We start from the raw sequence: 13,105 nt of genomic DNA, 5'->3' as shown, positions 1-13,105 counted from the left end.
CTCTTATGGACCTCATTAAAAGATTCGGCAATATTTCTGGGTACAAAGTTAATAGCCATAAATCTGCCATATTACTGCTTAATTCGAATGAGAGAGAGAACCCACCCAATTATATTGGTCACTTTAAGTCAGTTGACAGCTTTACATATTTAGGAATACAAATTACTCACAGGCTAGAAGAAGTGGTACAGACTAATTATAGCCCTGTTGTAAATTCTATTTGCGAATCAATTGATAGATGGTCATCTCTTCCTATTTCCCTGATAGGCAGAATTAATATATTGAAAATGAACACTCTCCCAAAGCTATTATATCTCTTTCAAAACATCCCCTTGCCGCCTCCCCCAAACGTATTTCCTAGACTAAGGACATTATTCACGAACTTTATATGGAAAAATAGACGCCCCAGACTTCGCCTGTCTCTTCTGTATTTACCTTATGACAGGGGGGGTGGCCTACAATGCCCAAACATGTTGTGGTATTACTGGGCAACTCAAATCAGAACTATGAGGTTTTACTACTCGACAGAAGGACTACTTTCACCAGCATGGAAAGACATTGAGTGTAACTCTATAGGGCTCCAACTGCCGACATATATATACTCGGATAATCCGAAAAACCTTAAAAGGAAAACATCGAACCCTATATTGAGAAACATGATTTCTGTATGGTACGAGGTACAAAAATACTTGTCGGAAACACCTGTTCTCTCTCGCTATAGTCCCATTTGGGGCAATAATTACTTTGTGCCAGGTAGGGCAGACGGGGGCTTTAAATTATGGGCTGACAAAGGAATAACACAAATTAATGACATCTTCGACTCAAAGGATGAGCATATGGAATCATTTGAAATTCTAGTAAACAAACATTCTATCCCTCGCAAGCATTTCTGTAAGTACTTACAGCTCAGGAACTTTATTTATTCTAATCAAAATCACTCCCTGGCCATACCCGCTCTATCCTCATTGGAGAAAGTTTTAATTAAAAATCCTTTCGGAAAAGGAATTATTTCGGATGTATATGATTTGTTGATTGCTAGATCACTAGAATCTTCAGAACCCAAATTGAAAGCATGGAGGAGTGACCTTCAAGAGGAAATATCAGTGGAAAAATGGAACAAGGCATGCAAAAGAGCTCAAACCCAGACCGCTAACACTCGTTTAAAGCTTCTACAGTACAATTGGATAATGAGAGTATATATAACACCAGAAAAACTCCCAACCAAAACCCCAACATTCCAGACTTATGTAACAGGTGTAGAGAGGACAAGGGTACATTTTTTCATTGTATATGGGAATGTCCAAGAATTCAAGAATTCTGGGAAGAACTTGGAATAATAATACAGGACATTCTGTCAATTAAAATTACTGTTGAGCCTAAGCTGTTTATTCTTGGCATTTACCCAGAGGGACACAGGATGAAATGCAGTGAACAGATCTTTATGGATATGTGTATTTTACAGGCCAAAAGATCAATAGCACTAACGTGGAAAAGCACAGGTAAACCAAGTATTGTGCATTGGTTTAGGGAGATGTCTCGGTGTCTACCATTAGAGAAAATTTCATACACACTCAAAGACAGGCAGGAAAGATTCCAAAGTATTTGGGGCCCATTCATAAAATATCTGGAGGACAAGGACTTATCACAATGGATGGACGAACCTGGGCGTGAACAAATGTAAACTCTGTAATAAACCATTTGAACAGGTGTGTGAATTGACCAGGAGTAGAGTAGGAGTTGGATATAATTAATGTATCTGTTGCAATGTACCCTTTTCTTTATTTTTATTTTTTAAATTATATTTTATATTTTATTTATTATCATGTTTTTATTATTACCTTTATTTTATTTTTTCTCTCCCTTTTATTTTGTATGTGTATATATGAGCTCAGTTATATGATTGCCTCTCCATCAATGTACGTACTATATATAGGCCTACATGTGTATGCCAATTCTGGTGAGTTATCTGCTTGTATGTACAGTATATACATATATAATTATTACTAATTATTTATTTTCAAGATTTGTTTTATCTTTTTCAAAAAACTCAATAAATATATTGTTGGAAAAAAAATTCACTTTTTGTAGTGTCTGATTTAGCAAAATGTTGGTCAATGATGTTCATTTATGTTCCAATAAGAAGTACATTCATGTACAGGGGTGCACATAACTGGTGCGCCAGTGCGCATGCGTCGCCAAAATGCATGCTGCACGGCTGATCAGCGGCATGAAGGCGCTTTTGCGCACCAACAGCTGGGTCCAAGAAGCAAGCCCCACCAAGTAAGTAACTATTTGCCGTCCCCTCAGCCGAAGGCGCGACGAGTAATCCATCACGACGACCACGGCGACTCCCCTCACGAAAACATTCGGAAAGTATCGTAACTCGTACTTTCATTCCGCGTATCGCGTATCGCGTATCGCATGGTTATCACACCGACACTTGAAAATTCAGTCCCGAACGACTCGTCGCTAAAAGGAAAAACAACACCAAGGGACTTCACGTTTCTTTTCTCTGAAGCTTTCAAACGTTCAGACGTTTGTTTTACAGCTTCATTATCGCACCTAGACCCCTGACCCAGGGAATATGGTTGGGAATTCTATTAGAAAAAGAAGGAAAAAAAAGGCTTTGTTGCACAATCAAAATAACGAGCTATTTAAAGTGATGGCCTACAACATCCTCTACCATGGTTGAAATTGAGGACAGTGATAACTTACAGCAGTCAAGAGAGCAGTGATGATGATTAAGCTTGTAGCATAAGTAAATGCTTAGGCTGTAACTTTTTGTTGAAAAGTTGATTTCAGTATTTACAGAACAGAGCAGTGCTTAAAGAGTTGATTTCATTGTGTTTAAAGGAGTCTGACAGACTTTCATGCTTAAAGAGCATTTGTTTATTTTGTTTTGCACACAATCATTTGTTCGTTCATCTTTATTTATGAATAAATGTCGTTTTGCTAATATAAGTTATCCATGTATCCCTTTTTCATCCATCCTGTGGGACGGGTCGTGACTCGCGAGCTCGGGGAGCACCAAGCAGCATCCCTAGGTGCTCCTCTGAGCACTGGCCCCAAAAAGTTATGTGCACCCCTGTTCATGTAACTGCTTTGGAGTCAATTCTTAATGTAAACATTGATATGTTTAACAATGCTACATGTTATAGGGTTCCTTGAACCATTTATAGCATTAGTTCTGAGAATCTCTTCATATTCAAGGAAAATTGATATTGTAACTAAATCGAATCGGAATCGAATCGTGAATCGGAATCGAATCGTTTTGGGAAATCAGTGGCGATACCCAGCCCTAAACGTAAGTGCGGGTCCCAACCCCCGTTTATCGTTCTCCCTTCGAAAGTGGCACCCCAGCCTCTCAGAGAGGCGTCCGTGGTGATTACTTTTCTGTTCAGGCCAGGTCCCATAGAAACACCCTGTGTTATGAAACCTGGGTCCTTCCACTGGTCTGGCCCGGGGAGCCTGTTTTCTGGCCCATGGTTTCCTGGGACCTCTGGGTGCCTGGGGCGCTGCCTGCTGTCTAGCCGCTCTGGGGATCTTGAAAGCAGGGGCCGGGCGAGAGAGAGCCTGCGCATATGACTGCCGTGGCTGGGTCACGGGCGCTGCGGGCTGCGCTCTTCTCGGAAGGCACAGCTCCATAGCCTCATCCTCTCTCTTTTTCTCCTCACATCTCTTCTGCATTGAGGTGACTGCTGCACCGAAGAGACCCTGCGGTACGATAGGGGTGTCGAGAATTTCTTCTCTCTCCTTCGCCGACAGGTTGGTGAGACCGAGCCAACGCGCCCTCTCCTGCAGTACCATGAGAGCCATGGATTTACCCGTGGCTTGAATGGCCGTCTTGTGGAGACGGAGGATGTGATCCGTTATAACGCAGATTTCCTCCCATAGGGTAGGCATATTGTCTGGGTTAGCGGTCATATCCTCCTCCAGCTCAGCCTGGTAGGCTGATAGGAGTGCGGAGGCATTGAGAGCCCTCGCTGTCAGTGCCGCTGCTTTGTAGCACTTGTCTGTAAGGCTAGCCTGGAAGCGGTCCGACTTGGAGGGTAGGGACGGGGCAGCCGAAGATACGGGGGTCTTACTCAAAGAAACAAGAGCCCTTTAAAGATCTGAAACATTATGTCCAACTCAGCAGTTTTGTCTCATTGTCTTGACCTGACACACAGACTCAACTACCAGCCCAGCTGGCTCTGTCTCTACCCCTCAAGTCCAGTAATGTGACGGGTCAGACCTGGGTCGGGTCAAGGGTTATGATCAAGGATCATAACAGTACTGCTGTTAACAGCGTTGTTATTAGAAGACACTTTCCTCAGTGTCACTATCTAATACCATTTATTTATTTTTAACCAAGAGTGATCGGATGCTTAGGCTATACAATAAAATAACCCATTACGGGCATTTAATTAACCTGACATTTAAAAATGATTTTTGATTCTTCAAATCAAACACATAGACTATCATTCGGACAATTCGGATATTATCTCCTTACAAACCAAGCAACAAGCATGGGCCAATTGCCTGCAACAAATCACCGGAATCAGAAGTCAAAGTAAATTATTACATGATACATCCTAACTTTTCGCTCGTCTGACAGTTACAGTCAAATCAATCTCAAAAACACGCACAGCCGCCGGGTGAATACAGTTCAAAACAACAGGTCTCACACCACGCCAGTGTCTCTATGAGCAGAAACAGCAGCATTCTGATGGACAAAAAAGCTTTAAAAACATATGACACGGTATTTCAGCTAAATTCAGACCTGCCTAAAAAATCCTACACATAAAACAGTTTTAAGCATAACAATCTGGTTGAATTACACACCATGTGCTATTCGGTTGAATCCCTTTTCAACCCACCGATAGCGGACACGCGGGGTTCCTCTCCACAAGTGCGTCCTCTGGTCCTGCAGGTTCCCCGTCTCCCCGAAGCCAATAATAATAATAATAATAATAATAATAATAATAAAAGACCTCCGCTAAAAGTTGCAGGAACCTCTCACTTCCGCAAGGAGCCGGAGCAAACTGAACTCCCTTCGTTTGGGAGATGGGATAGAGACCCAGTCTTTCACCCTGCCCATTTCAAGGACACGACCACCACCAGATCGACGCGCTCCACCATCCCAGAAAGTTCGTGTTAGAATACTTGGTGGAGGAGATCGGCCTCATGTCCCGTGTGGTGTTCCCTGCGGTGACCGATAACTATTGATTCTTGAACAGTGCCTCATGAACCGGTCTACCCCATCAAAAGCAAAATTCTAACATCGTTTTACTCCATTCTCTGTAAACAAACACTCTAGTCCAGGGGTCGGCAACCCGCGGCTCCGGAGCCGCATGCGGCTCTTTTGCCCATCTTCAGTGGCTCCCTGTGGCTTTGACCACAAATGGAAATTAACAACGATTATTTATTTTTTACGTTGCCGCGTCTCTCTCCTTGAACTACAACTCCCTGTTTACGCTGTAATGTTGTACGAGGGCCAATAGGATTCGGATATGTTGGTGTTGTGTATTTATCTTATTGGTTATGAATCAAAGAACAGTTATTGAGTTTAAGACGATTTAATTAAAGTACAAAAACAGGGTATACATATACCAACACTGGAGCCTGGTGTCTGTTCTCCTCTGCTGGGCTGGCTGGTAAAGAGACCCTCTCTCCCCCTGTCTTCTCTTTTTGTATCCCTTTTCTTATGCAAATATCTACCAGTGAACCTATCACAGTCACCTAGATGCCTGCCCTAACATCTTCCTTATAGCTGGTCAAGGGGAGAGGCCAGAGGCCAGAGTGTGTGTGTGTGTGTGTGTGTGTGTGTGTGTGTGTGTGTGTGTGCTTATCTGTGTGTGTCTGTGTGTGTGTTCGACCATGTGGTCTGTCGTAAAACCCCCATTCAGAGAGCATGCCTGTAGGCCCAAAGGCTCCGCTTTGGAACAAGGCGTCTGCCAAATGCCAAAAATGTAAATGTAAATGTTACAAAGCCTTATCATACAAATTCATGGTATGTGTGTGTGTTTCAAGTAACTTAAAATATACCACATTGGCACATGACTAGTATTATACATTTTGACTGGACCCAACATGAGACTGGATGTGACAGGTTTTTTTCAAGAGTAGACCTATATCCACAGGGATTGACGAAGTACTGTGGCAGGCAAAGCAAAAAACTATCCAGATTGATTCATATACAGACATCGCCGACGCACATCGATGAACGGGAGCTTCCCGGTGAGCGCTATTTGCCTACTTTTAAATGCAAAAAGCGGCTTGTCTTTAGCTCAAACCGTTTCAGAATTATGAACTTGACTGTACATATAATCCATGTCTGTACATATATTGGATTGACAATAAAGCTGACTTTGACTTTGACTAGCCTAGTTATTAGAGCCTAGAGACCCAACCCACCCTGGGTACGAACACTTTGCCCGGCTGCCCTCGAAAAGGCGGTACAGGACCATGGCCGCAAGGACAAACAGACTGAAGCTCAGCTTCTACCCCAGGGCCATCCAGGCCCTGAACACAGCAAAGACCTAGGTTCTGGGCCCTGGACAGTCTGGACGGATTGATGGCAGCTGCTGGATTGAAAAGATCAGGTGTAGTGCTGAGGCACAAATGTGTACATTTCAAGCCTGCAAACTGCGACACTTTAAATGAATGTGCAATAACACTATGTGCAATATGACAACCCTAGTCGTCTTATCTGTACAGTATAGTATAGTGGATAGTGTACATAGCCTTTATTTATGTAAACCAGCTCCTTTCCCTTTTTTTTTCTTTCCTAGCACCAGGGGAGCCACCCCTCCCAAATTTCGTTGTTTGGTACCTGTACTATAGCAATGACAATAAAGACCATTCATTCATTCTATTTTTAGTCATTATCTTTGCATAATCGTTCTGACATGGTTTGTTTTTGTGGACGCTACCAGCTTGGAGTTGGTTGTGTAGGTCCTTTAGCTTCCTAGCTAGCTAACATTATCATTATTGACCCATCCAGATCGAAAAAACAGACAACTGTCTGTACTTTTGTACGCTTTCATCCTGGCGGCAGTGTGAGGGGAAAGATTCTCCACCAGATAGATATGTAAACATCACCGAACTGCAGCTCTGGCAGCGACTTCGCTGTTTTTAGTGATTGAAATACTGCGGCGGGTGCTCTATATGGATCGCAAGTGTCCAAAATGTGTAGTTTGTTCACATATGATATCTTAGTTTTTCTTCTTTTGAGAGGTGATCTAAATAATCGTTGCTTGAAACAGGTGGGAAAATGACAGGTCAGTGCTGCAGTTCCACAGTTTTTTGGCCGCCAGGGCTCTGTGCCAGTCACGTGACTGCAAACTATGAATAGGTGATACAATCATCCAACCTATTACTGTAGGCTAGTCTGCGCTATTTAGTTTTGTTACGTTTCTGTGCGTACCATGAAATCGATTCCTGCCGGCGCAACTGGCCTTCATTATAAGGCTTATATAAGGCTTTAAAAAAATTTGCTCCTCCAGACAGATTCATTTTTTGGTCCAATATGGCTCTTTCAACATTCAAGGTTGCCGACCCCTGCTCTAGTCGATGGCTTCAAAACATGGTTAAAACTATAATGTTGATATCATGAATGGCCGGTCCATGTCCACAGCTCAGGGGTGACTGACCGCTGTTGTTGTTTGAATCCCAGATTGTTGAGTTAAAGGGGTAACATAGAATCTGTATGAAATGTTCCCAAACTATTTATGTACCTATGGAAAATTAAGTCATTCTAATTCCTGACAAATTATTGACGCTTTGCAAACTGAACTTTAATGTATAAAAACGCAAACAATGAATACAGATACTGAGGTACAGTAAATAAGGCAACAATCATACAAATTTAGTTTTAAACTTTTGGTTTGAATTAATAAATGTTTTTATTTCGTACATACATTGTTGTTAAACTAAATACTGGAAGTAGAAAAGAAAACATTGGAAACAAAGTTAAACCCTTCATGTTTTTTTGTTGTTGTTTTTTAGCATGTTAAGCTGAGGGAACAAGTTGATATTATATCAGTGTGTCAACTGTCACAAAAAGAACGAAAAACATTCAAACTGAACTTGTCTTCCATGAAAGTATAATCACTTAAATCGAATACATGCACATACTGTAGTCAATGATATGGTGTCACACCGTCATACACTGACTGGCTGTGTGAATAAAACACACTCCAATCATCACTTTGATGTGCCACTAATCATCTTCATGAGGTTGAGAACATGCTCTTCCAGTTTATCAATCTGTGAAAGAGAAATAAAGTCAAGTTAACATTGTGCAAAGGCTATTCTAGTATTTCTACCTTCTGAAATAATGGCTAGGACTGGTGATATCAAGCAAAAGTGTTCTTTATATACAAATCTGCTGACATACACTTGTGATCACTTTCAATTCAATAAAACGAGCTATTAGATATTCACTTTCGTATTCTGGACGTACAATTCGCATTTCTCAAAAACAACAAACTGTCAACTTATGACGTCTTGCTGCAAGGCATTCTGGAACCTGCAGTTCCACCCATTCTTAGCTAATACAACAGAAATGTACTTCTTTTTAACTATCTTAACGATAAATAATAACTCTTAACTGTCAATCAATCATGTAACATATGAATCAATCATGTAAGCTATGAAGTTACAACAGCTATCCTACTGATGATAATGATTATGTGTAGAAGTGTTCTGGTCTGATGGCGTTTAGGAAGGTGTGGAGGGGTGTCCAGAAATATAGCCCGGGTGAGCCCCTCAACCAGGTCTCGGGGTGGTAAAAGGGTAGCCCCTCGGCCCCGAGCCTGGTGGAGTGGAGAGGAAAACAACAACCCATACGACGAAGAAGAAGAAGGCGTTTAGGAAGAAAGGACGACTCTCTCACCTTTCTATTCAGGTCCACGTAGCAGCAGCATTGGTTGTAAGGACCTGAAATAAAACAGATCAGTCAAATCAAATCAATATAAAATGTCACCACCATCTTCAAACAAGGCAGGATGTCAACATTGTTTCCCTGTGTTCTATTGGCAGACTCAGGGCTGCACGTATGGATACACTACACGTATATGGATATTTTTCTAAACGCACATTTTTGTTGTACAAGTGGGCCTCTCAACCACATGAACACGGTGTTTTCACTCACATAGACGGAGATTTCTCTAAACGGATAAAAAAGTGAAGAAATTAAAAAATATCCGATTGAGTGGATCAGTGTGGTTATGTTAAACGGAGCTGGTGTTGATGCAATGACGTCAAGCGTCAAGCCGTTCACACATGCGCATTGAAGCAAAACGGTTGTCAACAGCAACAATGCAGCTCAACTTCAACGTCGGTCCACACAAAAGAATTTAAAAAAAAAAACGTTTTGCTTTCTTCTTGGCCACCATAACTTGCTTTTCTGTCTGTTTTGTACTCTTTTTTTTTTGTACTGTACTGTTTCAAAGAGTTTGGTCTGTTTACGTTTTGAGTCACTGCCGCCGTTTGATTACAACTGACTGCGCATTCCCATAACGTTCTTCTACGGTATCTGACAGATCGTGTTCAGTTTGGGCTTTTCGTATGGACAGAGATATTTTTGTGGTGTTTTGTGGAGTTTTTTAAATTTATTTTTTAAACGAGGATGAAAATATCAGCTTAAAAAAATCTCTATATACGTGTAGTCCAGGCCTCAGTAATTCCTATGAGTTCTATCTCTTGAATGCAACAAGATTAATAGACTAGGATTATATTTTGGAATGGTAGTCGGACGCTTTAACAGCTGACGCAGAGGAGGTGTGGTTGAGGAGAGGGGGAGAGAGGGATAAGGGTTAAGGTCATCGGGGAGGCCGTTTTTCTCCATTTCGTCTCAGCTGCCCGGAACTCTATTCTACAAGCTAAATGCCAAAATGTAAATGTAAACAAGCTACAGCTTTTGAGACGGTATCAGTATGACGTGTGAGAAGTAGTCAGTAAGCAGGGTCTGCTGACTGCTTGGGTAGAGCACTAAGGGGGGCGTACCGTTGACGCTCTTTGAGTGTGTTGTGCTCTGTGGTTCCTTGGGTCCACCCCACCATTCAATCTTCTGTGCAGCGTGATCTGGAATCAAGACAGTCAATGTAGTTCATATAGACAGTCAAATGAGTTCAGACATCGCATGGCTACATCAACCTCACATTGACTTGGTTGTTAGCTACTTGAGGTGATTTGGCCACACATTGTCATCCATCCATCCACAAATCCATCGATCCATCCATCCGTCCATCCACAAATCCATTCATCCATCCATCCATCCATCCATCCATCCTCCCTCCCTCCCTCCCTCCGTCCGTCCACAAACCCATCCGTCCATACCGTAGCCAGGGGCCGGGGCTGGTGTGACCTCCTCCGTGGCCAGGTGGTTCTGGTTCTGCCTTGGGGTGTTGACTGGGCCGGCGGCGGTGGTGGGGGTGGTGGTGGTCTTGGCCCAGCTCAGGTCAGGCTCAGGACTGGGGGGGGTGGGGGTGGGGGCGGTGTTCTTCAGCTTGGCCTGGGCCAGGACCTGCAGGATCATGGTGTTGAGGTGGCCGCTGCCGCGCTCCGCCATCATGGTGACGGACAGCAGGTTGAACTTGCCGTCGAAGGCCTGGACGCTGGCCTGCACGCCGTCTGACAGCCACGCCATGAACAGCTGCAGTACCTCCATGGGCCAGGCGGAGGGGAAGTACTCCTTACCTACCCAGGGTATATACAGGAATCCTGAGGTTAATTTCAATACCTTTCTAAGACTTTTTAAAGACCTTGTCAACATTTCCCAGACCTCACCGCCACTTCGAGCTGTAACCGTTTACATCAGTGACACCTTTAACTTAACAGTTTTAGTTTGCATTTAGTATTGAATTTTCGGTTCATCTTTTGTTTTTTAATTTAACTAATAAATTCACGAACTTTTACTAAACGTTTTTAGGACTCAAACTCTTTGGACAGAGTCTAATTCAGAAAAATACCAACAAAATTCAAGACCTCATAAAATCGTGAAAATACTTTTTAATACTTATTAAGGGTCTTGATTTTCCCAAAATTGATTTATCAACTTTTAATACTTTTCAAGACACAGCGGATACCCTGCTACCAAACACACACAGAGGCTCCTTACCTACCAGACACACAGGGGTGACAAAGGGGCAGCTGTGGTTCAGGAGGTAGAGCTGCTGTCTAATGATCGCAAGGTCGGCAGATCGGCGGTTCGAGCCCCGGTTGGCCACATGTCGAAGTGGCCTCGGGCAAGACACTGAACCCCAAATTGCTCCCAGTGAGCGGGCCGGATGCGGCGCCTTGCATGGTAGCTTAACACCATTGGTGTGTGAATGTGTGTGTGAATGGGTGAATGAGAGGCCGTTGTAAAGCGCTTTGGATAAAGGCGCTATGTAAGTGCAGTCCATTTACCATTCCATTTTACACGCACCTCAACATACTGCTAACCGTTAACCGTGCTACCTGTACTACCTGGGTACTACCTGGGTTAGGGTTAGGACAGAGGGTCCAATACTACCTGTGTCAGGACAGGGTCAGTGTTGCCAGGTGGGATTGTTGTCCAGCCTAACCACAGTCTAAAAACCACCCAGTGTGATCATAAGTAGCCCAATTGGGTTGGAATACGCCCAATCTGGCAACACTGGACAGGGTCTCCAGTACTCCCTGTGTCAGGACAGAGGGTCTCCAGCCTCCTACCTGTGTCAGACAGGGTCAGTGTTGCCAGGTGGGATTGTTGTCCAGCCTAAAAACCACCCAGTGTGATCATAAGTAGCCCAATTGGGCTGGAATACGCCCAATCTGGCAACACTGGACAGGGTCTCCAGCCTCCTACCTGTGAGGGCACAGCGGGCGATGTGGAAGGGCCTCTGCAGCAGGCCGGAGGGGATGGGCAGGATGGAGGAGTAGGGCACCTCCTCCAGGTTGCCGTGGTCGGCGTGGATCACGCTGACCCCCGTCTCTGTGGCCTCCAGGACCACGGCCCGCTGCCAGTTGGAGTCACCTGGATGGACCAATGGGGGGAGGGAGACAGGGTGTTCAGTGATGAGGTGAAGAGTGTGTTTGAGGGAGTGTGTGTGTGTGTGTGTGGGGGGGGGGGGGTGTTCAGTGATGAGGTGAAGAGTGTGTGTGAGGGAGTGAGTGTGTGTGTGTGTGTGTGAGGGAGTGTGTGGTCAGTGCTGAGGTGAAGTGTGTTTGAGGGAGTGTGTGTGTGTGTTTGTGTGTTTGAGGGAGTGTGTGTGTGTGTGTGTGTGTGTGTGTGTTTGAGGGAGTGTGTGTGTGTGTGTGTGTGTTTGAGGGAGTGTGTGTGTGTGTGTGTGTTTGGCCCGGTGCCAGTTGGAGTCACCTGGATGGACCAATGGGGGGAGGGGAGAGGGGAGACAAGGGAGACAAGGACAGCTTTACTTCACTTCGTGACCCCCCCAACAAAGAGTAAACGGTTGACCTTCTAATCAATTCTGCCGTCCACGTTTTTCCACGTTGGGTCGGTGAGCAGCACTCGGCGGCTGTGGCACAGGAGGTAGAGCCGCTGTCTAATGATCGCAAGGTTGGCAGATCGGCGGTTCGAGCCCCGGCTGGCCACATGTCGAAGTGTCCTTGGGCAAGACACTGAACCCCAAATTGCTCCCAGTGAGCGGGGCCGAGGCCTTGCATGGTAGCTTGCCGCCATTGGTGTGTGAATGTGTGTGTGAATGGGTGAATGAGAGGCCGTTGTAAAGCGCCTTGGATAAAGGCCGTGTAATTATATTACCACCGGCAGACGTAAAATTACTGGCTTTAGTTAGCCTGGAATGGCAACAACTGGAGGTAAGGTGGGGAGAGAGATAACGATATGGAGAGGCCGATAGATAGATAGACAGTTAAGAGAGAGCGCGAGCGCGAGAGAGAGAGCGAAAGAAAAAAAGAGAGAGAGGGAGAACACCCGCCTGTTCTTAGACGATCACCTGGTCTGGTCGTCATTAGGAGCGCCAGCCTGGAATCTGAACGAGAGGGCTCGGCGGGGGGGAAGTCTTACCTGGTGTTTGGGGATAATAATAATTTCCCCTCAGAAACTTGTGTTTATGAAAATGATTGTTGTGTTGGGACGCTGAGCTCGAAGCGACACACACTACTGTTGATCGTCGGG

At 44.4% G+C, this 13,105-nt stretch overlaps 1 protein-coding gene across 1 annotated transcript in view; it reads right to left on the bottom strand.

The window, feature by feature from the left end:
- Positions 1-9,716: 9,716 nt before the first annotated feature.
- LOC308164107 (tudor domain-containing protein 1-like) overlaps positions 9,717-13,105 on the bottom strand; it is a gene marked incomplete at both ends in the record, with an annotated part of 27,154 nt that continues 23,765 nt past the window's right edge. The window contains 3 exons of the mRNA XM_080538260.1: positions 9,717-9,751; positions 10,324-10,683; positions 11,816-11,983. Of these exons, the coding sequence (XP_080394386.1) occupies positions 9,717-9,751; positions 10,324-10,683; positions 11,816-11,983 (563 nt within the window). The remainder of the gene's footprint in view (positions 9,752-10,323; positions 10,684-11,815; positions 11,984-13,105) is intronic.

Source organism: Nansenia antarctica (assembly GCF_963989245.1).
Source record: "Nansenia antarctica genome assembly, chromosome: 8".
In the NCBI taxonomy this organism is placed as follows: Eukaryota; Metazoa; Chordata; class Actinopteri; order Argentiniformes; family Microstomatidae; genus Nansenia; species Nansenia antarctica.
This window is presented reverse-complemented; position numbering and strand designations above follow the sequence as displayed.